This window comes from Mus musculus, chromosome 2, assembly GCF_000001635.26.
Source record: "Mus musculus strain C57BL/6J chromosome 2, GRCm38.p6 C57BL/6J".
Lineage (NCBI taxonomy): Eukaryota > Metazoa > Chordata > Mammalia > Rodentia > Muridae > Mus > Mus musculus.
The window spans coordinates 87,931,200-87,958,351 of NC_000068.7; the positions used below are offsets into that span (position 1 = coordinate 87,931,200).

Consider the following 27,152-nt stretch of genomic DNA (forward strand, 5'->3'; position numbering starts at 1 on the left):
TATTTTTGAATCTGTTGAGGCCTGTTTTGTGACCTATTATGTGGTCACTTTTGGAGAAGGTACCATGAGGTGCTGAGAAGAAGGTATATCCTTTTGTTTTAGGATAAAATGTTCTGTAGATATCTGTCAGATCCATTTGTTTCATCACTTCTGTTAGTTTCAGTGTGTCCCATGAATTTATTTTAGTTTAATTATGTTGGACATAATGTATTTATGACATAAACTGAAAATTGTGTCTATTTTTAATTTACTTATTTTATTTTATAAGGAGGAAGTGAGATGATACTGGATATCTTGGGAATGGAGATATCAAGTGTTGTGAGTCACCATGTGGATGCTGAATACCAAACCCAGGTTCTCCAGAAGACTATTAGTGTTCTTAACCATTGAGCAATCTCTCCAGTTTCATAATGCTTCAATTTAAATATATGAAAATATCGAACAAAACATGTACAAATATGAATTAAAATTGTATTTAGCATTATTTTAAGTATAAATTTACAAAATTTAATTCACAAAAATAAATTAAGTCCTGTATATAATTTATATTCCCTGCCTTGGGTTCTTTGAAATTAAAGGAAAGAACTATAATTTTCAATACATGTTACTAAAGATATTTGTTTATATAGCACTATTTCTAAATTGCTTTTTTCATTTCAGAAGCTCAAAATAATAATAATAATAATAACTATTATTATTATTGTTATTATTTACTTTACAACCTGACTGCAGTTTCTCCTCTCTTCTCTCCTTCCAGACTTCCCCCTTCCTCTCCCATTCATCCATCCCTCCTTCCAGTCTTCCCCCTTCCTCTCCCATTCATCCATCCCTCCTTTCTTTCTTTTTAGAAAAAGGGAGGCCCTAGGAAATTTAGAGGTCAGGTGGGTTGGGGGTTGGGGGTATCCACGTGGAGACAGGGGGATGGGGAGGAGGTGTGGGATATGGAGCAGTCAGAGGGTGGATGGCAGGGGCAGGGAATGGAATATGGAATGTAAAAAATAATTATTTTTTAAAAAGAATAATCCTAGGTAAAATGTTATATTCTACTACATATCACATTAATTCTGAAATTATTTTTATTATTTTTAAATTAATGGCTTAGATATAATAGATACAATTGTGATATTTAAATTCATTAGTATTTCAAACATGTAGTCCATAAATATTCTTGAATTAGCATTTAGAATAAAAATGAGTTATGAAGGAGGTCTTCCATGGGTATTAACCAGCCTTGCCACATCAAGTCACACTAAGATTATGGGCATGCTCTTTCACTGAAAGTAGACAAGGCAGCCCAGTAAGGGGAAAGGGTACCAGAGAGAGATAACAGAGTCAGAGAAGGCCCATGCTCCTGTGGTTAGGAGTCCCACATGAACACCAAGCTTCACATCTGTTACACATGCACAGAAGGCCTAAGTCAGTTTCATGCATGTTCCCTGGTTGGCAATTCAGTCTCTGTGTGCTTCTATGGGCCCATAGTTACTGATTCTGTAGGTTTTCTTCTGGTATTCTTGATTCCTCTGGTTCTGCAATTCTTCCTAGCCCTCTGCAGCAGGATTCCCCAAGCCCCAAATAATTGACTTTCAGTCTTTGCATTTGTTTCCATCAGCGGTGGGATCTGGCATCTCATGGCATGGAGATCAAGCTGGACCATTCATTGTTTGGCCACTCAAGGGAGATATGTGAGTCTCACTAAGAATGGAAACTATTCTTATTTTGTAAATTTATTTCAAGTATAAATTTACAAAATTTAATTCATAAAAAATAAATTAAGTCCTGTATATAATTTATATCCCCTCATAGTCATCATGATTTTAAAACTGAGGGAGGGGACTGGATAGGAATAGGGATGGGGATGAGTACAGAAGGGATCAGAATGGGTTTGGGGGAGAGAAGATAGAGAGAGTACTCATAGACACCTGGAAAGGGAGGTGTATCTCTAGGACAAGCTAGAAACCTAAGGCAATGGAAACTCTGAAGAATGTATGAGGGTAACACTAGCAAAGACTCCCAACAATGGAGGTTATGGAATCTCAACTTGCTATTTCCTACAGCCAGGCAAGACTTCCAATGAAGGTATTTTTACACCAACCCAGCTACAAAATGTTAGATCCACATATTTTCCTGCCTACAAGGTGTGCAGGGGTAAAGATGGAGTAGAAATTAAAAAAAATATTACTGTTATTAGTAATATTATGTTTAATTTTTTTCACAGCCCGGTTGCCATACCTTTCCCGCTCTGCCACTGACAACTACCCATCCCAGTCCCCCTCCATTGTCTCCAAGAGATCATCACCCCACCAGACATTTCCACTCCCTGAGGCTTCAAGTCTTTCAAGGATTAGGGGCATCCTCTCACTGAGGCCAAACTAGGGAGCCCTCTATTATATATGTGTCAGTGGCCTCATATCAGCTGGTGTATGCTGCCTGGTTGGTGGCTCAGTGTCTGAGAGATCTTGGGGGTCCAACTTAGCTGAGACTGCTGTTCATCCTATAAGGATCCTCCTCCTCAACTTCTTCCAGTCCTTTCCCAATTTAACCACAGGAGTCCACAGCTTCTGTCCATTGGTTGGGTGTAAGTATCTACATCTGACTCTTTAAGCTGCCTTTTGAGCATATACCTAAAAGATGCCTCACTATGCCACAGTTGCATGTATTACATTATGTTAAAATAGCAGCCTTATTTGTGAAAGCCAGAGGCTGGAAACAACCCAGATGTTCCACAACAGAAGAAATAATACAGAAAATGTCATTCATTTACAAAATGCAGCTATTAAAAATGAGGACATCATGTATTTTGCAGGCAAATGGATGGAACTAAATTATTTTTAAAAATATAACTGTGTCCTGATGGCCTTTGTCAGTGCCTGGCAAATACAGAAGTGGATTCTCACAATCATCCATAGGATGGAGCACATGGTCCCCAATGAATGAGCTAGAAAAAGTACCCAAGGAGCTGAAGGGGTCTGAAGCCCCATAGGAGGATCATCAATATGAACTAATCAGTACTCCCAGAGTGTTGGGAGCCGCGCCCACATTCGCCGTTACAAGATGGCGCTGACAGCTGTGTTCTAAGTGGTAAACAAATAATCTGCGCATGTGCCGAGGGTGGTTCTCCACTCCATGTGCTCTGCCTTCCCCGTGACGTCAACTCGGCCGATGGGCTGCAGCCAATCAGGGAGTGACACGTCCTAGGCGAAGGAGAATTCTCCTTAATAGGGACGGGGTTTCGTTTTCTCTCTCTCTTGCTTCTTACACTCTTGCTCCTGAAGATGTAAGCAATAAAGTTTTGCCGCAGAAGATTCTGGTCTGTGGTGTTCTTCCTGGCCGGGCGTGAGAACGCGTCTAATAACAATTGGTGCCGAATTCCGGGACGAGAAAAAACTCGGGACTGGCGCAAGGAAGATCCCTCATTCCAGAACCAGAACTGCGGGTCGCGGTAATAAAGGTTCCCGTAAAGCAGACTGTTAAGAAGGATTCAACTGCATGAATTCAGAACTTTTCAGCTGGGGAACGAGAGTACCAGTGAGTATAGCTTTACGAGGTAAGCCTGGCCTTGAACTTTCTAAGGAAATTCAAGACAGTCTATCAGAAGTAAAGTGGAATATGTTTGGCCTTGAATTTTTTCTGGTGTTAGGAGCCCTTTTGTTCCTTTTCACATGTTATCAAGTGATTAAGATAGGGCTGAAAATTCTAGAGGAAATTCAGGACAAGCTATCAGAAGTAAAGTGGGGAGAGAGAGTAGGAACAAAGAGGAAATATGGTACACAAAATAAGTATACAGGCCTTTCCAAGGGTCTTGAACCCGAGGAAAAGTTAAGGTTAGGTAGGAATACCTGGAGAGAGATTAGAAGAAAAAGAGGAAAAAGGGAAAAGAAGAAAGATCAATTAGCGGAGGTCTCTAGGAAAAGGAGCCTGTGCTCATCGCTGGATGGGCTCGGGGAGCCAGCTCTTGGTAGCTCTGAATCAGATGATGAATTCTCCTCTGAAGAAACAGACTGGGAGGAAGAAGCAGCTCATTATGAGAAAAAAGGGTACCAGCCAGGTAAAGTGCTAGCTAATCAGTTAAGGAAGCCAAAAGCGGCTGGCGAAGGCCAGTTTGCTGATTGGCCTCAGGGCAGTCGGCTTCAAGGTCCGCCCTATGCGGAGTCCCTGCCCTGCGTAGTGCGTCAGCCCTGCGCAGAGAGGCAATGCGCAGAGAGGCAGTGCGCAGACTCATTCATTCCCAGAGAGGAACAAAGGAAAATACAACAGGCATTTCCGGTCTTTGAAGGAGCCGAGGGTGGGCGTGTCCACGCTCCGGTAGAATACTTACAAATTAAAGAGCTTGCCGAGTCGGTCCGTAAATACGGAACCAATGCTAATTTTACCTTGGTGCAGTTAGACAGGCTCGCCGGCATGGCACTAACTCCTGCTGACTGGCAAACGGTTGTAAAAGCCGCTCTCCCTAGTATGGGCAAATATATGGAATGGAGAGCTCTTTGGCATGAAACTGCACAAGCGCAGGCCCGAGCAAACGCAGCTGCTTTGACTCCAGAGCAGAGAGATTGGACTTTTGACTTGTTAACGGGTCAGGGAGCTTATTCTGCTGATCAAACAAACTACCATTGGGGAGCTTATGCCCAGATCTCTTCCACGGCTATTAGGGCCTGGAAGGCGCTCTCCCGAGCAGGTGAAACCACTGGTCAATTAACAAAAGTTGTCCAGGGACCTCAGGAATCCTTCTCAGATTTTGTGGCCAGAATGACAGAGGCAGCAGAGCGTATTTTTGGAGATTCAGAGCAAGCCGCGCCTCTGGTAGAACAGCTAATCTATGAGCAAGCCACAAAGGAGTGCCGAGCGGCCATAGCCCCAAGAAAGAACAAAGGCTTACAAGACTGGCTCAGGGTCTGTCGAGAGCTTGGGGGACCTCTCACCAATGCAGGCTTAGCGGCCGCCATCCTCCAATCTCAGAACCGCTCCATGAGCAGAAATAATCAGAGGACATGTTTTAACTGCGGAAAGCCTGGGCATTTTAAGAAAGATTGCAGAGCTCCAGATAAACAGGGAGGGACTCTCACTCTTTGCTCTAAGTGTGGCAAGGGTTATCATAGAGCTGACCAGTGTAGCTCTGTGAGGGATATAAAGGGCAGAATTCTTCCCCCACCTGATAGTCAATCAACTGATGTGCCAAAAAACGGGTCATCGGGCCCTCGGTCCCAGGGCCCTCAAAGATATGGGAACCGGTTTGTCAGGACCCAGGAAGCAGTCAGAGAGGCGACCCAGGAAGACCCACAAGGGTAGACCTGCGTGCCGCCTCCGACTTCCTATTAATGCCTCAAATGAGTATTCAGCCGGTGCCAGTGGAGCCTATACCATCCTTGCCCCCGGGAACCATGGGCCTTATTCTCGGCCGGGGTTCACTCACCTTGCAGGGCTTAGTAGTCCACCCTGGAGTTATGGATTGTCAACATTCCCCTGAAATACAGGTCCTGTGCTCAAGCCCTAAGGGCGTTTTTTCTATTAGTAAAGGAGATAGGATAGCTCAGCTGCTGCTCCTCCCTGATAATACCAGGGAGAAATTTGCAGGACCTGAGATAAAGAAAATGGGCTCCTCAGGAAATGATTCTGCCTATTTGGTTGTATCTTTAAATGATAGACCTAAGCTCCGCCTTAAGATTAATGGAAAAGAGTTTGAAGGCATCCTTGATACCGGAGCAGATAAAAGTATAATCTCTACACATTGGTGGCCCAAAGCATGGCCCACCACAGAGTCATCTCATTCATTACAGGGCCTAGGTTATCAATCATGTCCCACTATAAGCTCCATTGCCTTGACGTGGGAATCCTCTGAAGGACAGCAAGGGAAATTCATACCTTATGTGCTCCCACTCCCGGTTAACCTCTGGGGAAGGGATATTATGCAGCATTTGGGCCTTATTTTGTCCAATGAAAACGCCCCATCGGGAGGGTATTCAACTAAAGCAAAAAATATCATGGCAAAGATGGGTTATAAAGAAGGAAAAGGGTTAGGACATCAAGAACAGGGAAGGATAGAGCCCATCTCACCTAATGGAAACCAAGACAGACAGGGTCTGGGTTTTCCTTAGCGGCCATTGGGGCAGCACGACCCATACCATGGAAAACAGGGGACCCAGTGTGGGTTCCTCAATGGCACCTATCCTCTGAAAAACTAGAAGCTGTGATTCAACTGGTAGAGGAACAATTAAAACTAGGCCATATTGAACCCTCTACCTCACCTTGGAATACTCCAATTTTTGTAATTAAGAAAAAGTCAGGAAAGTGGAGACTGCTCCATGACCTCAGAGCCATTAATGAGCAAATGAACTTATTTGGCCCAGTACAGAGGGGTCTCCCTGTACTTTCCGCCTTACCACGTGGCTGGAATTTAATTATTATAGATATTAAAGATTGTTTCTTTTCTATACCTTTGTGTCCAAGGGATAGGCCCAGATTTGCCTTTACCATCCCCTCTATTAATCACATGGAACCTGATAAGAGGTATCAATGGAAGGTCTTACCACAGGGAATGTCCAATAGTCCTACTATGTGTCAACTTTATGTGCAAGAAGCTCTTTTGCCAGTGAGGGAACAATTCCCCTCTTTAATTTTGCTCCTTTACATGGATGACATCCTCCTGTGCCATAAAGACCTTACCATGCTACAAAAGGCATATCCTTTTCTACTTAAAACTTTAAGTCAGTGGGGTTTACAGATAGCCACAGAAAAGGTCCAAATTTCTGATACAGGACAATTCTTGGGCTCTGTGGTGTCCCCAGATAAGATTGTGCCCCAAAAGGTAGAGATAAGAAGAGATCACCTCCATACCTTAAATGATTTTCAAAAGCTGTTGGGAGATATTAATTGGCTCAGACCTTTTTTAAAGATTCCTTCCGCTGAGTTAAGGCCTTTGTTTGGTATTTTAGAAGGAGATCCTCATATCTCCTCCCCTAGGACTCTTACTCTAGCTGCTAACCAGGCCTTACAAAAAGTGGAAAAAGCCTTACAGAATGCACAATTACAACGTATTGAGGATTCGCAGCCTTTCAGTTTGTGTGTCTTTAAGACAGCACAATTGCCAACTGCAGTTTTGTGGCAGAATGGGCCATTGTTGTGGATCCATCCAAACGTATCCCCAGCTAAAATAATAGATTGGTATCCTGATGCAATTGCACAGCTTGCCCTTAAAGGTCTAAAAGCAGCAATCACCCACTTTGGGCGAAGTCCATATCTTTTAATTGTACCTTATACCGCTGCACAGGTTCAAACCTTGGCAGCCACATCTAATGATTGGGCAGTTTTAGTTACCTCCTTTTCAGGAAAAATAGATAACCATTATCCAAAGCATCCAATCTTACAGTTTGCCCAAAATCAATCTGTTGTTTTTCCACAAATAACAGTAAGAAACCCACTTAAAAATGGGATTGTGGTATATACTGATGGATCAAAAACTGGCATAGGTGCCTATGTGGCTAATGGTAAAGTGGTATCCAAACAGTATAATGAAATTTCACCTCAAGTGGTAGAATGTTTAGTGGTTTTAGAAGTTTTAAAAACCTTTTTAGAACCCCTTAATATTGTGTCAGATTCCTGTTATGTGGTTAATGCAGTAAATCTTTTAGAAGTGGCTGGAGTGATTAAGCCTTCCAGTAGAGTTGCCAATATTTTTCAGCAGATACAATTAGTTTTGTTATCTAGAAGATTTCCTGTTTATATTACTCATGTTAGAGCCCATTCAGGCCTACCTGGCCCCATGGCTCTGGGAAATGATTTGGCAGATAAGGCCACTAAAGTGGTGGCTGCTGCCCTATCATCCCCGGTAGAGGCTGCAAGAAATTTTCATAACAATTTTCATGTGACGGCTGAAACATTACGCAGTCGTTTCTCCCTGACAAGAAAAGAAGCCTGTGACATTGTTACTCAATGTCAAAGCTGCTGTGAGTTCTTGCCAGTTCCTCATGTGGGAATTAACCCACGTGGTATTCGACCTCTACAGGTCTGGCAAATGGATGTTACACATGTTTCTTCCTTTGGAAAACTTCAATATCTCCATGTGTCCATTGACACATGTTCTGGCATCATGTTTGCTTCTCCGTTAACCGGAGAAAAAGCCTCACATGTGATTCAACATTGTCTTGAGGCATGGAGTGCTTGGGGGAAACCCAGACTCCTTAAGACTGATAATGGACCAGCTTATACGTCTCAAAAATTCCAGCAGTTCTGCCGTCAGATGGATGTGACCCACCTGACTGGACTTCCATACAACCCTCAAGGACAGGGTATTGTTGAGCGTGCGCATCGCACCCTCAAAACCTATCTTATAAAACAGAAGAGGGGAATTGAAGAGATTTTACCCCAAGCACCAAGAGTGTCTGTGTCTTTGGCACTCTTTACACTCAATTTTTTAAATATTGATGCTCATGGCCATACTGCGGCTGAACGTCATTGTTCAGAGCCAGATAGGCCTAATGAGATGGTTAAATGGAAAAATGTCCTTGATAATAAATGGTATGGCCCGGATCCTATTTTGATAAGATCCAGGGGAGCTATCTGTGTTTTTCCACAGAATGAAGACAACCCATTTTGGATACCAGAAAGACTCACCCGAAAAATCCAGACTGACCAAGGGAATACTGATGTCCCTCGTCTTGGTGATGTCCAGGGTGTCAATAATAAAGAGAGAGCAGCGTTGGGGGATAATGTCGATATTTCCACTCCCAATGACGGTGATGTATAATGCTCAAGTATTCTCCTGCTTTTTTACCACTAACTGGGAACTGGGTTTAGCCTTAATTCAGACAGCCTTGGCTCTGTCTGGACAGGTCCAGACGACTGACACCATTAACACTTTGTCAGCCTCAGTGACTACAGTCATAGATGAACAGGCCTCAGCTAATGTCAAGATACAGAGAGGTCTCATGCTGGTTAATCAACTCATAGATCTTGTCCAGATACAACTAGATGTATTATGACAAATAACTCAGCTGGGATGTAAACAAAAGTTTCCGGGATTGTGTGTTACTTCCATTCAGTATGTTAAATTTACTAGGGCAGCTAATTTGTCAAAAAGTCTTTTTCAGTATATGTTACAGAATTGGATGGCTGAATTTGAACAGATCCTTCGGGAATTGAGACTTCAGGTCAACTCCACGCGCTTGGACCTGTCCCTGACCAAAGGATTACCCAATTGGATCTCCTCAGCATTTTCTTTCTTTAAAAAATGGGTGGGATTAATATTATTTGGAGATACACTTTGCTGTGGATTAGTGTTGCTTCTTTGATTGGTCTGTAAGCTTAAGACCCAAACTAGGAGAGACAAGGTGGTTATTGCCCAGGCGCTTGCAGCTCTAGAACATGGTGCTCCCCCTGATATATGGTTATCTATGCTTAGGCAATAGGTCGCTGGCCACTCAGCTCTTATATCCCATGAGGCTAGTCTCATTGCACGGGATAGAGTGAGTGTGCTTCAGCAGCCCGAGAGAGTTGCACGGCTAAGCACTGCAGTAGAAAGGCTCTGCGGCATATATGAGCCTATTCTAGGGAGACATGTCATCTTTCAAGAAGGTTGAGTGTCCAAGTGTCCTTCTCTCCAGGCAAAACGACACGGGAGCAGGTCAGGGTTGCTCTGGGTAAAAGCCTGTGAGCCTAAGAGCTAATCCTGTACATGGCTCCTTTACCTACACACTGGGGATTTGACCTCTATCTCCACTCTCATTAATATGGGTGGCCTATTTGCTCTTATTAAAAGGAAAGGGGGAGATGTTGGGAGCCGCGCCCACATTCGCCGTTACAAGATGGCGCTGACAGCTGTGTTCTAAGTGGTAAACAAATAATCTGCGCATGTGCCGAGGGTGGTTCTCCACTCCATGTGCTCTGCCTTCCCCGTGACGTCAACTCGGCCGATGGGCTGCAGCCAATCAGGGAGTGACACGTCCTAGGCGAAGGAGAATTCTCCTTAATAGGGACGGGGTTTCGTTTTCTCTCTCTCTTGCTTCTTACACTCTTGCTCCTGAAGATGTAAGCAATAAAGTTTTGCCGCAGAAGATTCTGGTCTGTGGTGTTCTTCCTGGCCGGGCGTGAGAACGCGTCTAATAACACCAGAGTTCCTTGGAACTAAACCACCAATCACAGGAAACACATTGTGGGACATGTGGCTCTAACTGTTTATGTAGATGAGGATCATCTGTATATTGGTCATCAATAGGAGGAGAGGCCCTAGGTCCTCTGAAGGTGCTATGCCCCAGTATAGGGTAATCCCAAGACTGGGAATAGGAGTGGGTGGGTTGGGGAGCAGGGGGACAGGGGAGGGGATAGGGGATTTTCGAAGGGGAAATTAGGAAAGGGATAAAATTTAAATGTAAATAAAGAAAATATCTAATAAAAAAAAGCTTGGAAAAATATTATTTTTAGAGTAAAATCTTAGTTGTCATCATCTTTTATTAATGAAAATACGTAATTACCATTTACAGAAAGAGAAACAACAATAATTTGATAATTGAAGATGGTAAGCAACTATAATTTCAAATAAACACCAACAAAATAGCATTAAAATTAAAATGAACATATTGTTGACAATTATCAACATTCTAAAAAGCCATTTACTGATTTTAAACCTCTTACAAATCCATATAGCCAACTCCATTGTGATACTTTTCAGAAATAATTAAAATAGTAAGACCATCTGATTTTCATGTACACTTCTTAGAACACATTATAACAAGTCCTTTATTTATTAGACACAGAAAAATAGCTCCAAGTAATTATGGGATTGTTGTTGTAATAAAACATAATTACTGCCTGGACATTGCTGGTGTTCCTGAATAAAAAGTCACTCTTTCACAAGCCATGATAAATAAAATGTCTTCCCTGTTGTTTTGTTTGCTTTTAAGTGTGTGTCATCTATTAAATTACAAGAGTAAACAATATGAAATTAGGAAGCATTTATTCCTATGTCCCAAATGCATTTGGAATTAATTCTCACCAGATGCATTATTATGGTTATTTCACAATAACAGTGGATTTTGGGGTCATGAAAAGTTGAAACCATCTTTCCCTATCTACCATTTACTTCTCTACATTCACAGTGTGGAGATGAGACTGTTTTAGCATTCCAGTATTATTTGTCACAAAGAATAAATATTTGGCATTGTAAGTTGGAGTCACATGCTTATAATGTGTCACCTATGACTTATATGTTTTCATTTGTTACACAGAATTATTCTGTGAACAAAACTACACTGCACATTAACAACAAAAGACTAAAGTTAAGGTCAACCACATTTGTACAATATTTTCATGCCTAACACAGTATCATCTTTTGGTCTTTAAATATATTTTTCACTTGAAAATTTTGTTTCTTTGTTGAAAAATCAGATGTTTTAAAATGAATTTTTAATGCCCAGTTCATTCACTCAAAAATAAACATGTTTTCAATAGTACAATTAACTGCATTAATTTCTTGTTAACCTCTTAAGGCTTACAGTCACTGAGAAAATTTTCTCACATTCATTAATTTACTGACTGTGTCTTTGACATCTTTATTTCTCAGACTGTAGATCAAGGGGTTTAGCATGGGGATCACAACTGTGTAAAACAAAGAAGCCACTTTGACGGTGTGCCTGGAGTTCTTGGAGTTGGGCACACAGTAGAGAAATAATATGGTTCCATGGAAGATAGTGATGGCTGTCATATGGGAAGCACAGGTAGAAAAGACTTTTCGGTGTCCACTAGATGAATGCATTTTCAGGGCAGTGACAACAATGAACAAATACGATGTAAGAATGATGAGCAGTGTGCTTATTTCATTGAAAGTGGCAACAATAAAAAGCAGTAACTGGGTAAGATGAGAATCAGAGCAAGAGAGGGCTATTAGGGATGACAGTTCACAGAAGAAGTGATTGATTGTGTTGAAACCCCGAAAATATAAATTTAGGGCAGAACAGGTGAGTGTCAGGGAGCACACCACCCCCCATGCATATGATCCAAGCACTAGCAGTGCACAGAGCCTCTGTGACATGACTACTGTGTACAGCAGGGGGTTACAGACAGCCACAAAGCGGTCATAGGCCATCACAGCAAATAGAATTAGTTCAGTCACTACAAATGTGCAAAAGAAAAAGAACTGCATTATACATCCTAAAAATGAAATGGTCCTATCTTCTACAACAAGGTTCACCAGCATCTTGGGAGCAATGATGGAGGAATAGCAGAAATCTGCAAAGGAAAGGTGGCTGAGGAAGAAGTACATGGGGGTGTGCAGTTTGGGGTTAATCTTGATGATTATCATCATCCCTATGTTCCCCACCACACTGAAGCTGTAGATTGCCAGAAACAACAAGAAGAGGGGAACCTGCAGTTCTGGGTAATCTGAGAAGCCCAAGAGAGCGAATGTGACCTCAGAAGTTAGATTTATGTCTGTCAGAATCATGATGTCTTCTGGTGAGATCTGAAAATTGATCTTGGAAAAAAATAGGGAAAAAAGTTCACAGATAAAGTATGCCTAATTGACTATCAGTAAGCCTAAAGATGAAAGAATATACATAGCTTATGTGATATTGAAGTACTGAAATATCAAGACATACTAACCAGAGATTCAGAAATTAAATTGCCAGTATATTATGAGTGATTTCTCTAGTCATTTTCTTAAATATGCTTAAATGTGATTTTTAAGTCAGTATTGTGCAATACAATAATTAACTAAAGAAACAAATAAAACCTTGATCAAATGTGAAGCAATATAATTTTACTGAAGTTTCAAGTTCTTTCTCTTAAAAAATGGTCAAGTGAAATAATTTATTTTTATGGTACTGGAATTTCCAATGAAATATAGAAGAACAGAAAGCTTCACCTACGAAAACTACCTTATACTAATATTTGTGCATGCTGAGGTATTACAAAACAATCTACGTTTTTTGTAATAACAGCAATATTAATATTATAGGAATTGACTAAGGATCTTATTTATTATATTCAACTTTTACATTTGCTTTTAAAGTAAAATAAGTTACCTTTTATGCTGCTTTTTTCTGCTGATGAGCAAGTTGAAGTTTAACAAAACTTCTTCAGAAGGAAAAAAAGAAAACCTCCCCAAACTACTGTGTTTTCACTTTCAGTTAAATGGTCATTAGCATTACAGAATGAGATTTTCGCATGTGAAATGATAAAATTCAGTTTTTACAATCTATTATCTTAACTGTTTTGGTTGTCTTTTATAGCATCTCTTCTTGAAATATTTAAACCAAATCTTTAAGATGTAAACTATGGCATTTATTGAATTTGAAGATTGCTTCAAAGATATTCTGAATATCTTTACTGAATTAAACACAAAGAGTAAAAATCAGGAAATACTCTTATCTAGAAATAATAGTTCACAAAGAGTGAGAATGGTGTGTCTTTTTATGAATTTCTTTGTTCTCCCTGTAAGACATCTCAAATAGTCATTCAATCCTATATTCATGTGAAGAGAATGAAAGCTTGTTAAAGTCTTTCTTCATTTTGTTTTCCCAGAAGGTATTCCTTATTCATTGTGATTCAACAATTTAAATGTCATTCTGAACTGGAAACTAGTCCAAATTTTCACTTACATAGGAGATATGTGTTGAAAACCCGCATGACCTATCATATTCCAAATACATGCTCACACTGAAACAAGGTTCTTTCAACATAACTTTTAACAGAGTAGACCTTTTGTTTCCTGAATTTGAGATGCAAATGCCATTAGTGTTTCAAATATTCTCCTAAATTATGTTTTCTCATGAAATAGTGATACAAAGACTACATAGCTCACAGGGAAAATATTACCAATAATTTTTCAGACCTGCGTACAAACCTGTTGGTAGTAAGTGCAGTCTCCTCTTGCCTCTATAGAAAGAACTTATTTGAAGCAGTTGCTAACTCCATTATTATGTTTACTGCCTCTCCCCCAGCATTATAGTCTAGAAATAATTGGCTGTGTTATTCTATAGGGACTATAGAACAAGCAATTAACATTAAATACTATTTATGATGTAATTTTAATTTCACGGAAAACTTGAAGGAAAGCTACAGCATCTTTGGAAGTATTTCCTCTGAGTTTTAGCTTTGTTAATATCATCTGCAACTCTATTTTATATTATTTATTTACTTATTTATTTATTGAATTTATTTATTTGTTCACTTTAAAACCTAATATCTGCCTTTTTTCTCCTCATAGTATTCCCTTAAGTAAGTCCCCCACTCTTTTGTGAGTCTATGCCAATGCCTGGCAAATACCGAAGTGGATGCTCACAGTCATCTATTGGATGGAACACAGGGCCCCTAATGAAGGAGGTAGAGAAAGTACCCAAGGAGCTAAAGAGGTTTGAAACCCTATAGGAGGAACAATGATATGAACTAACCAGTACCCACCAGAGCTGTGTCTGCATATGTAGCAGAGGATGGCCTAGTTGGTCATCAATGGGAGGAGAGGCCCTTGGTATTACAAAGATCATATGCCCCAGTACAGGAGAATTCCAGGGCCAGGAAGCAGGAGTGGGTGTGCTGGGAAGCAGGGCAGGGGGAGAGTAAAGGGGGCTTTGGGGATATCATTTGAAATGTAAATGAAGAAAATAACTAATAAAACAAAACAAAACAAAACAAACAAACAAAAAAACCAAACAAACAAAAAGCCAAGTACACACACAAGAAAAAACAAAAAAAGAAAAGAAAAGGAAACTCACCACTGAGTGTCAACACCCTATTCCCCCCCCCCATTTCTCATTCCACTCCCATGTACTCCCAACCTAAACCCTCCATATCACGTTGCTAGGGGACTAGGTACATCCTCTTCGACTGATTCCAGAAAACGCTGTCCATTTTTGGATCAACAGACAGACATGTAGGCCACAGACTCAGGGCAGTCCTACTTCAGTTTTGGGGGAACATGCATGTAGATCAAGAAGGTCGACTGCTGCATATGTGCAAGGGGCCTAGTTCCAGCCTGTGTTCACTCTTTGGTTGTTGATCCAGTCTCTAGCAGGCCCCGAGAGTTCAGGTTAGTCTGCAACTCTATTTTCAATCCTCATTTCCTTAATGCCTATTCTTAACCATTTTTTTTGATTAATGGAAATTTATGACATGAACTTTATTTTTACTTACTTCAAAATTATTCTTGAATTTCCACATCTCTGGACTTTATAGCACGAAACTATTGCTATCTTATTCATACCAAAGTAGAGAAGTGATTGCATTTTACCTCACATCTATTAGCCACTTACTGTGTATATGCCAAAGGTATTAGATAAATATATATATTGACATACTTATTTTTGCTTGCATTATATGAAGCACAAAACCTAGGCCTCTGGTGTAGGATGAACAGTTCTAGAATGTCTTCTTTCAGCTATAAAAGCCCAGGGTAAGATAATTGAAAATATAAAAGCAAGTGCTATTTTCCTGCTATATTTTTTGAAATAATTATTGTTATTTAAATCCCACATTGAATTTATCCTAAGATTTATTTTAGCCAATTTTACCAATAAATACAAAACATCCATATTTAATGGAGATATGTAACAAAAGTAGCTATAAAATATACTATATCATTCTTTAGTGAGTAAAATTTTATTTTTTGTTTCTGAATATAAATATCTGTGAGTTCCTATCCTGAGAAATCAAAATTTAATAAATGAGGAACCATGAGTATAAAAGATATAACCAATATTAACACATAGAATACTGAATGAACAGGTAAATTGCTTAAACCTTAAAATTCAAAATCAAAACAACAACTTTCACTTTCTTGAACTAAATTCAACTGTTTTCTAACATTAGATACCAGAATAAATGTTTTTACTTCTAACAAGTAAATATAAGGTAGAAACTGATATTCATTGTCTTGGATTGTAGAATTGAAACATGAATCAAGATGTATGAATAAATATGAGCTTCGTATCTATAAAGAGTGACAAAACAATATTTTATTAAGATCAAATATATATGCAAAAACCTAACAGAGACTGGAGATGTACTTACAGGTGAGGTCCATATTAAATCTCACTGTAGTGGTGAAAGAGTAGAAAGAAGTCAGTGATAAGTCATAAATGCAGACACCGATAAGGCAAGCCAATGATAGAAAAGGCCAATACATAGAAATACAAAGATAAAATATACAAAGGATTATAAATAAGATGGATTGAAAGCTCCTTGAGTATAACATGCAATTAATATTTTCTGGATTCTTGTGAATAAATGTTATTGTGACATTCATTTTTAAAATAATTATTAAATGAAGTTCTAAGTCAACACAGTGATTCAAATACCAAATAGTAAGGAAAATATAGAAAACCTCAATTTATATAATATATAAACTAGATTATAAACTATAGATACTTGTGTATAAACTGCTGACAAAATGTTCTTATCAGGAAGTCAATTTTACTTTTTTATTAGGAATTTATTTCATTTACATTTCCAATGCTATCCCAAAAGTTCCCCACCCCCGCTCCCCCACCCACTCCCCCACCCACCCCCTCCCACTTCTTGGCCCTGGCGTTCCGCTGTACTGAGGCAGATAAAGTTTGCACGACCAATGGGCCTCTCTTTCCATTGATGGCCGACTAGGCCATCTTCTGATACATATGCAGCTAGAGACATGAGCTCTGGGGAGTACTAGGTAGTTCATATTGTTGTTCCACCTATAGGGTTGCAGATCCCTTTAGCTCCTTGGGTACTTTCCCTAGCTCCTCCATTGTGGGTCCTGTGATCCATCCAATAGCTGACTGTGAGCATCCACATCTGTGTTTGCTAGGCCCTGGAAGAATCTCACAAGAGACAGCTATATCTGGGTCCTTTCAGCAAAATCTTGCTAGTGTATCCTGTGGAGAGCCGTGAACAATTGCCATTACAAGATGGCACTGGCATCCACAGTGCCTAACTAGTAAACAAGCAATGTGCGCAGGTGCTGGAGTAAATTCGTGCCAAGTCACTGCCAATCCCGGGGTGTAGGAGTGGGGTGATGAGTGAGCAGCTAATCAGGAGCTGACATGTCACACAGAGGGGTATTTAAGCAGCTCCATTTTCCGGGTTCGGGGTCTTCCTGAGAAGTAAGCAATAAAGCTTTGCCATAGAAGGATCTGGTTGTCCGAGTGTGTTTTGCTGGCGAAACGTTACAAGGACAGTATCCAATGGTGCCAGCATTTGGAAGCATATTATGGGATGGATCCCCGGATATGGCAGTCTCTAGATGGTCCATCCTTTCATCTCAGCTCCAAACTGTGTCTCTGTAACTCCTTCTATGGGTGTTTTGTTCCCAATTCTAAGAAGGGGCAAAGTGTCCACACTTTGGTCTTCGTTCTTCTTGAGTTTCATGCATTTAGCAAATTGTATCTTATATCTTGGGTATTCTAAGTTTCTGGGCTAATATCCACTTATCAGTTAGTACATATTGTGTGAGTTCTTTAGTGATTGGGTTACCTCACTCAGGATGATGCCCTCCAGGTCCAACCATTTGCCTAGGAATTTCATAAATTCATTCTTTTTAATAGCTGAGTAGTACTCCATTGTGTAAATGTACCACATTTTCTGTATCCATTCCTCTGTTGAGGCAACCACTCTGCAAATCAGTCTGGCGGTGCCTCAGAAAATTGGACATAGTACTACCGGAGGATCCCACAATACCTCTCCTGGGTATATACCCAGAAGATGTTCCAACCGGTAATAAGGACACATGCTCCACTATGTTCATAGCAGCCTTATTTATAATAGCCAGAAGCTGGAAAAAACCCAGATGTCCCTCAACAGAGGAAGTCAATTTTAAGTAATCATATATTCCATAAATTATGCTATAATAAAGGTTTACAATCATAAAAAGATGGTTTTACTACATCATAACTCACATCAGCTTAAAAAAACTAAAAAATGATGGGCAACATGCATGTACAACCGTTAATATTTCTCAATTGTACTTTTGCACACAGAGAACATGCAGGGGTATGTGAATACTAAGACTCAGTAATATGTATCCTTTTGAAATAGCCATCCTTTTCAATGCTCTACATTAGGCTCACCTATTTGCCTATATATATTGGTCTTCACTATGAAACCCTAAGTTTTGCTAAAAACAAAAAAAAAGAAATCTAGTAAAGAATTCTTTTTAGAGCCTAACATTTTTCTAAGAGCCTCTTTCACATCCTTATTCCTCAGACTGTAGATCAGGGGGTTCAGCATGGGAATGATCACAGTATAGAAAACTGTAGTCACTTTATCAACATCTAGACTGTTACCAGAGTTGGGCTGACAATAAATAAAAAGGATCGTTCCATGGAAGACCATGATGACTGTGAGATGGGAGGCACAGGTAGAAAAGGCTTTGCGTCTCCCCTCTGCAGAGCGCATCTTCAGGATGGTGATGAGGATAAACAAATAGGAGGTGAAGATGATCACAATAGTGAGAATCTCATTGAAATTGACAATGATGAACAGGAAAAACTCATTTGTACTAACATCAGAGCAAGCAAGACTTAAGAGAGGAGGCAGATCACAAAAGAAGTGGTTAATCACATTTGATTTAAATGATGTGATCTCAAGGGCCAAGCACAGGTGAATTAGAGAACACACTGATGCATAGAGGTAGCAACAGGACACCAGTACAAGACGGAGCTTTGGGGACATGATGACAGTGTACAATAGTGGATTACAAATGGCCACGAAGCGGTCATAGGCCATTACAGCCAATAGGAAGACTTCAGTGATAGCAAAAGTGCAAAATAAATAAAATTGTAACATGCATTCCAGGTAAGAAATAACTTGATCCTGGTTGATAATATCAGTGAACATCTTTGGCACAATGATGGAAGCATAGCAGAAATCCACAAATGACAGGTGGCTGAGAAAAAAGTACATAGGAGTATGAAGTTGAGAGCTGACCTGAATCAGTACAGTCATGCCCAGGTTTGCTATGACTGTCACTCCATAAATGACAAGAAACACGAGAAAGAGAAAGATTGCCAGCTCTGGGACATCAGAAAAGCCAAGAAGAATGAACTCTGCCATAAAGGTACAGTTTACCTCTTCCATGTCTGCTACATGGCAATTTAGCCAAGACGACCTTACTACTTCTGCAAAGAGAAAAGGGGGGAATATAAGAGATTTCTATTAACTGCAGAAAAAAATCTTGAATTAATGTTAACGAAAACAGATTTATGAAAATTTCAAAACATTGGGTAGATCAGATTGATACAAAAATCAAATCTCAGTAAACTCCTCTCATACATGTAAATATAAGCCCCATCTAAATTAAGTGTATCTCTGAGGTGGGTGGTGTACTTTTGTTTGAAACACACTGACTGCTGTAATTTGTTATACTATGAGATTTACTCTAATCAGTGAACTTTATTAAAGCTACGACCTGGCAGTTTGTAGTCTATTTTGTCTGGGTCATTTACACACTTGTACTACATTCACTCACCCTAATAATATGAAATTCAGAGCAAATTACCTACAATTGCATGTTGTAGCACTATGATGGAAAGGTCCTAAAATTTCAATAATATTAAAAAGTAAAAATAAAATTCAGAAAACCCAATGATAAATCCATAACACTTTTCATTCCTCATTAAAACTACTTGTTTCATTACAAGCAAGCTCTAAAATTAGTCAGATATATGAGTCAATTTTTGAGGAAATGAATGGGAAAATGTATTTAAAATCTTATTATGACATTCAATAAAAATTTAAACCTAAATTATACTAAATTAAAGATAGTAAGCCCAGTGTTTCATAAAATCTAATCATATTGAAAATAATTGAAAACAATTTACAAAATTGTATTAGAATATTTCTTAGAATATTAATAAAAACTGTCAAAAGGAACAATCATTAAATTATGACTCATCATTGCATATAATTTGGAAAATTAGAAAGTACTTTTCAAATTATATCTTAGATATTATTAATTCCCAAAACTTAGAGCATGCAAAAACATAAATCTGGTTTTCTATAATAATGTATATAAAATATATGATAGATATAATACATGATATTTTATACTTGCCCAAATTATAATATATACATATTTAGGTATATATTCATATATTATAATTGATTAAATTAAGAAAGAATAAATTAAAACTTCTCCAGATTTGTTTAAATAATTTGTTGGACAAAGTGGCTGACTTAAAATGTCATGACAGTGTAAACACAATCTCACAGTGGAGTTTTTATTCCCTGACTTTCTGAAATAAAATGTGTGTGTGTGTTTTTAATTACTTCAAATAAACCTGAGGAAAACAGAAACAAAAACCAAGAGAGTGTAGCATTTTTTCCATCTTGAACTAACATGTATAGTCTTAACTTCATCATTTTTTGTCAAGAAGAAAGAGAGAGAGAGAAAAAGAGAGAGAGAGAGAGAGAGAGAGAGAGAGAGAGAGAGAGAGAGAGAGAGAGATTGATTGCTGGAGACAAAGAAACAGAGGCAGAGAAAAATGAAGGCAAACAAAAAGGAAAGTAGAAGGAAGAAAAGAAATAAGTAAGGAGGAAGGAGGAAGGAAGGAAGGAAGGAAGGAAGGAAGGAAGGAAGGAAGGAAGGAAGGAAGGAAGGAAAAGAAAAGAGAGAGAGAGAGAGAGAGAAAGAAAGAAAGAAAGAAAGAAAGAGACAGAAAGGAAGGAAGGAAGGAAGGAAGGAAGGAAGGAAGGAAGGAAGGAAGGAAGGAAGGAAGGAAGGAAGGGAAGAAACCAACAAACACATTAAAGTAAATAGTTAAAAGCCCACAAAGCATCAACTCTACACCAAGAAATATAAGCAACTGAATAAAGCTGGAAGCACAAGATGTTCTCTTGCCCAGCAAAGAGTTCAACCATTGGTTGTATGATGGTAAATAGTCAGCTTTGAAAACATAGATATATGCACTACATATATGAACAGGTAATAAGTAGGAATGTAAATATATAGATATATACATACATACATGCAATAGCAGTGAGACAGAGGCTATGGAAAGAGAGCTGGCCGTGGTGTATGAGAGGTTTTAAAGGAAGAAAAGGAAAGGAGGAAATGTTGCAATTAAGTTAAAATTCCCCAAATAATAGCAAAATAATTAAAAAGACTTTCCTTAAATGTTTTTCTAAGTCATACAAAAAGAAAAATAAAGAAAGAAAAGGACAGTAAAATGAAAATAAAGGACAATGTAAAGAAAATGTTAGAAAATTTTGGAAGTCAGTTTTGCATTGTTCTATAGCGATAACATTGAAAGTACTTTTTGATAAATGCAACAAAAATTGAATGCAAAATGCTTATTTCTGTTCACAAGCAGGAACTGACTGGCTGGCTACAGCATAAAAACTATTCAACCCTCTGAATTGGTTATGTATGGCAAATGGAAGCTCACACTCTGTCACGAAATAAGTTGGTACGAGAGAGGAAAGAGAGAACAAGAGTATCACACACATGCAAAAACACATACAAATACAAACACACACACACACACACACACACACACACACATACACACACACACACACACACACACACACACAGAGGAGAAAGGAAAAAAGGAAAGAAACACAGAAACAGATGGAAAGAGAGATGGAAAGAAAAATATGTTACATCTTTAGTCTCAAACTTTCATTCTCATAATGTTTGATATTAGAAAGGAATTATTTTCATTTGTCATCAGATGTCATTCCTGAAAACACTAAGAAACTTTTTAATGTCAAAGTAAAGTTTAAGAGTTCTCATATGCAATCTCCATTAGAAGAGAGAAAATTTAAATGTATTTAAAATAACTTTACTTGATAAAATATACCCATTTCCAATCTTCAGTACTTAGAGCTTTATTCTTATGAACAAACCTGAAACATGTACTCACCAGGACTGCAGAATTTAAACATTTCTCATAGAAAGGGAGTTTATAACTGGAAATTAAGCTCTAGGGAAAAGGATCCCTTGTGTAATGCAAAGACTAATTTCTGCACCATAACAAAAATTAATAAAGCTGAAGTAGAGATGTGTTTCCTGGTGGGCTAAAAGTATTCTCTGTAGAATATCAGCAGAAATTTGTTTATAAGCCACCAAGATTTAGGGAACTGTTGCACAACCTTATTAATAAAGTTGAATAATATAAAGTGTATGTGAAAATACAGCATTTGTACTGAAGTTTACCCTTATAAAGATTAAATATCTTTAGTGACAGATACTTTCATATATAGAGTTAAAATAATGATGAGCTATTCTTATGTCCAAGTCTATTAAACCTTCAGATGAGGCCCTTTTTTCCGGGATGACAGTTTCCTTGACAATTTCTGGAAACCTGATTATCAAAATGGTCTAAATTTTCCTTCATTTTTATATTTTCTTTCATTTCTGAATAATTAATATTTAAATTTTTATCCCCCACCCTTCATGGACTGTCTCCCTCCCTTCTCCTTGCCTCTGAGAAGGTGAGACTGCTATGGATACCCAAGCACCTAGTGCACAAAGTCTTTACAGGCCCATCTTCTCCCACCGAGCATAGAAAAGGCAGTCACAGAGACTGAACTACATGTCTATTACATGTGCACCAGGGTCTTTGGTCCAGCAAGTTTATGCACTTTGCTTGGTGTCTCAGTCTCTGAGAGCTCCCAGGAATCAAAGTTAGTTGACTCTGTTGGTCTTCCTATTGGGTTCCTATCCCTTCACTGCTTTCAAAACCTTCCCCCCTCTTTCATAGGACTCCCCGTTCACTGTTTTTATTTGGCTGTGGTTATCTGCATCTGTTTTAGTCAGCTGCTGAGTAGAGAACTTCACAGAGGATAGCCATGATAAACTCCTATCTACAAGTATAAGAGTTTCATTAATAGTGTCAGGGATTGGTGTTTGCCTGAGGGAGGGGTCTCAAGTTGCGCTATGTATTGGTTGTCCATTCCTTCACTCTTTGATTCATCTTTGTCCCTGCATTTCTTTTAGACAGGTCAAACTTGGGGTTGAAAAGTCTTTCACTGGGTTGATATCCTTATTCCTCCACTGGACATCATTCCTTGCTACAGGGGGTAACTTCTTCAGATTCCATGTACCCACCGTTAAGCATTTTGGCTAAAGTTACCTGCATTGACTCGTTGGAGTCTCCCACACCCCAGGTCTCTGGGGATTCACAAACATAAACCCCTGCCAGCTGTAGATTGCCATTCATTCTCCTGGCCCTCTGAGTCTCTCTCCTCTTTCCCTCTACTTCTGATCTTGCCCCTAATTGCTCTCCCCCTCCCCTGTCTTACCCAGTTCTCTCCCTCCCTCTGCTTCCTATAACTATTTTATTCTCCATTTTTACTAAGATTCCAGCATGCTCACTTGTACTTTCCTCTGTGTTTAATTTATTTTACTCTGTGGGATATATCATGGATATTATATATTTTATAGTTAATAATCATCTTATCAGTGAGCACATACCATGCATGTTTTTTTGGGTCTGGGCTAACCCACTCAGAATCTTTGCATGAAAAATTCACATTGTCCTTGCTATTAATATCTGAATAGTATTCTACTGTGTACATGAAGTATCTTGTTTGTTTCCAGTTTCTGGCTATTTGGAATAAACCTGTTATGAAAATAGTAGAGAATTTACCCTTGGGGTATGGTGGAGTATCTTTTGGGCTTATACCCAGGAGTCATATGGCTGGGTCTTTAGGTATAACTATTTCCAATTTTGTGAGAAAGCAACATATTGATTGCCAGACAATTTCCTGAATAGAACACCAATGACTGAGGTTTTAAGATAAACAATTGATAAATGAAATTTCATGAAACTGAAAAACTTCTGTGAGACAAAGGACACTGTCCATAGGGGAAAAAAAATCAGCCCACAGTTTGGAAAGTAACTTCATCAACCCTGTTGCCTACAGAGAGCTAATAGCGAAAATATATAAAGAAATCATGTAGACTCCAACAAACCAAATAAGCCCCCAAACAATGGGGTACAGAGCTAAACAGAATTAGCAACAGAGTAATCTTATTGGCCAAGAAGCACCTAAATGAATATTCAACATTCCTAGTAATCAGGGAAAAATGCAAATCAAAATGACCATGAGATTCTATCTTACACCAATCAGAAGTCTAAGATAAAAAACTTAAGCACATGCTATCAGGGATGTAGAAAAACGGCAGTAATCCTCCACTGATGGTGGGATTACAATCTTATACAAGTTTTTAAACTTTTCTTTTAACAGTGTAAAAAGATCTCTAAATTTGAAGGATAATCCAAATATCCTAGCAATTTACCTTATAAACATTAATCCCATTCAATTAGCAATCAAATACTATACTCAAATCTAAGTTGCCATAGGGAGGATTTGAGATGTGACTTCAGAGGGCTCCAAAATAGTCATAAAGTCATTTGACTGATACACTCTTTTGAGAAACACTATCAGTTAGGGATAGTTTATCCTTTGCCTGAGGACCTCTCATTTCCAACCTTCTCCATAATTCTATGTTGAAACTTTTAACTAATAAATTCCAACTCTGCTTCATACAGACACATTATACAATTCTTTTCTGCAGGGAGGTCAAGTCTGTCAGCTCTACCAGAAAGAAGATCTCTGAGAAAATGTCCTATGCAGCTAGAAAGAGTAATGAGACACTTTGGTTCTTGCCCTGCTGCTGTAGTTAGATCCAAACAAGTTGAGTGTTATCACTATAAAGAAAAGTTGTTTCCCTTGCTGTCTATTTTAATGGTCCAGTTAACTGCATAATGAGCACATGCAATCAAATTGACAGATTCCCTCCAAATATATATAATTATTATGTGTGTATCAAAAATTCAGCTCCAACATTATAGAAAAAAAAATTCCAAGTGATCATCTCTCCATTGCATTGCAAGAAGCAATTATATGGAAACAGTAAATAAAATGATCATGTGCATGCCTGTGTGTGTGCGCATGCGCACGCGCAAACACACACACACACACACACACACAAATTATAATTTTGGAGGTTGTATAAGAGAAGATTGAGGTTAGAGAGTGGTGGAAGCTATATAGATACACTTCTTGTGTGCAGTGTTCTCAAAGTATATACTTATCAACACCCAGTTTAAGAAATGACCATGGAAATCCAAGTACATACAATGTCTAGATGGCTCATTGGGTCTAGGCACAAGCACAATGTTTTGACAATATTAATTTCAACCCAGATTCTCACAATGTTCAGGTAGAAATATGCTCCCAGAGTTTTCATTTATGTAAATTGCCACACTCAGGCACACACACACACACACACACACACACACACTAAGAGCTATCTAAAAATACAAACATTGTATTTCATAATTGAATGATTCTGGATGCCAACATTCTTGTATAAAGTGTGCTACTATAATTCAGATTTCATTGGTGTTTGTCATAAAATTGTTCTTTGTCATATTGTTATGAAACATTTTAGTTCTCAGCAGGGACCACTTTACAATGAGATAAACTGGCCAATAAAAGTAGACACTTAGCTTCTCCTAAAATTTATGTGAAAATTAGTTTGTTTAAACTTCATCACAGTCTACCAAAAATATATTATTGGATTTATGCCAATCTTACAAAGACAAAAAGCAAGCAAATTGGTGGGAAAATAAAAATTAGTTGCTACAATGGCAAAATGTCAGTTTATGGCCTCCTAATCTGCTAGAATCTATGGTTAAAGATACAAGCTCAAAATGATGTCAGCACTGTGTTCTCCCTTCTAGATTTAGAGTTTCACGTCCTTAGATGGAAGCATGCCAGTCATCTGCTTTCTCTGGGTGTTCTGGCCTTATCCCGAGCTTTTGTCCCCACCGGCAAGAACACACTCAGGACAAACGGAATCTTCTGTGGCAAAAGCTTTATTGCTTACTTCTTCAGGGGCAAGAGAGAAAATGGCAAAACCCCATCCCTTTTAAGGAGAATTATCCTCTGCCTAGGTCGTGTGATCCCTGATTGGCTGCAGCCCATTGGCTGAGTTGTAGTCTCGGGGAAGGCAGAGCACATGGAGTGGAGAACTACCCCGGCACATGCGCAGATTATTTGTTTACTACTTAGAACACAGGATGTCAGCGCCATCTTGTAATGGCGAATGTGAGGGCGGCTCCCCACATGGCCTAAAATATTAATCTATGCCTGTATGTTGTATTTTCTATGTTCTGTTGAAGGGTTGTAATAACTTCTCAAGATTTCCATGTACCAAAGCTATGTCCATCAGTGTAAATTTAATATGAAATCATTCCTAAAACATGTTTGTTTGGAGACGGTGGCAGGTTTCCCAAGCTGTAATATTAATTATCTACAGGTATAAACTACTTCTGATGATAAAAAGGGATTTCTTAAATTATCAGCATTGCTTTCAGGAATATTTTAAACTTTTAGCCTAATAAACTATACTGTGACTACTACTATTTAATTTGGAAATATTCATTTGACGATTAGTCATGAGTGAGAAATCCAGAAACACAATTAAATGAATTGTCTATATCAAATCATTATAAATTTGAGAAGAAACTTGAATGGAACAATACTTATTTTCTCTGTCTTTGAATTTTCAAAAAATTCAAATGTATGTATACAGTATATATTTAAAAGCATGAATCATACCTAAAATTGCGGGGTATTCCCAAGAGTATTTCATTTCTTACATCTTGTTCACAGGGTGATTGAGATTCCTTTCTCTAAAAGATGTACACTGACTTCTAATGTTTTTTCTGTATAAATATTTTACATAGTGATATTCAATTTTCATTCATACTGTTTTGCTTTGTTTTCATTTAACCTTTATTTAAAAATTATTTAATCTTTTTTTTGTATACTCTAGATTTTATCCCCCCTCCTGGTCCACCCTCTGACTGTTACATATCCCATACCACCATACCACCCCCATGCCCCAGTCTCCATGAAGATGTCCCCACCACCTCAGTCTACCACCCTACCAGACCTCCCAACTCCATGGGGCTTCCAGTGTATTGAGGGTTAGTTCAACCATATTGTTAATCATTATTAAAAACCATTAATATCCTATAGAAATAGGATCATAGTGATTGCACAGATCTTACTAAAAGTAGTAGACAATATTAATAATTGCATTCCATTTTACTTTTAAACCTTTTAAAAGTTTTCTAAGTCTTCCAATTTCTGGTTTATGTAGCAGTAACTATCATCTCACATATGCCAGCATTGATTTCATGAGTTGGAACAGTATTATAGACAAAATATCCCTC

The 27,152-nt window shown here is 38.6% G+C and overlaps 2 protein-coding genes across 2 annotated transcripts; both read right to left on the reverse strand.

Moving 5' to 3' along the window:
* Positions 1-11,482: 11,482 nt before the first annotated feature.
* Olfr1155 (olfactory receptor 1155) lies at positions 11,483-12,427 on the reverse strand. The gene has a single exon (NM_146643.2). It carries the CDS (start codon positions 12,425-12,427, stop codon positions 11,483-11,485), a length of 945 nt encoding a protein of 314 aa, NP_666854.1.
* A 5,563-nt stretch (positions 12,428-17,990) lies between these two features.
* Olfr1156 (olfactory receptor 1156) lies at positions 17,991-19,066 on the reverse strand. The gene has a single exon (NM_146817.2). The coding sequence runs from the start codon at positions 19,030-19,032 to the stop codon at positions 18,061-18,063; it is 972 nt and encodes a 323-aa protein (NP_667028.2). The 5' UTR covers positions 19,033-19,066; the 3' UTR covers positions 17,991-18,060.
* Between the last annotated feature and the right edge of the window lie 8,086 nt (positions 19,067-27,152).

Coding starts and splice junctions, on each gene's coding strand:
- Olfr1155 (NM_146643.2), bottom strand. CDS start 12,427: ATGATTCTGACAGACATAAATCTAACTTCTGAGGTCACATTCGCTCTC.
- Olfr1156 (NM_146817.2), bottom strand. CDS start 19,032: ATGGAAGAGGTAAACTGTACCTTTATGGCAGAGTTCATTCTTCTTGGC.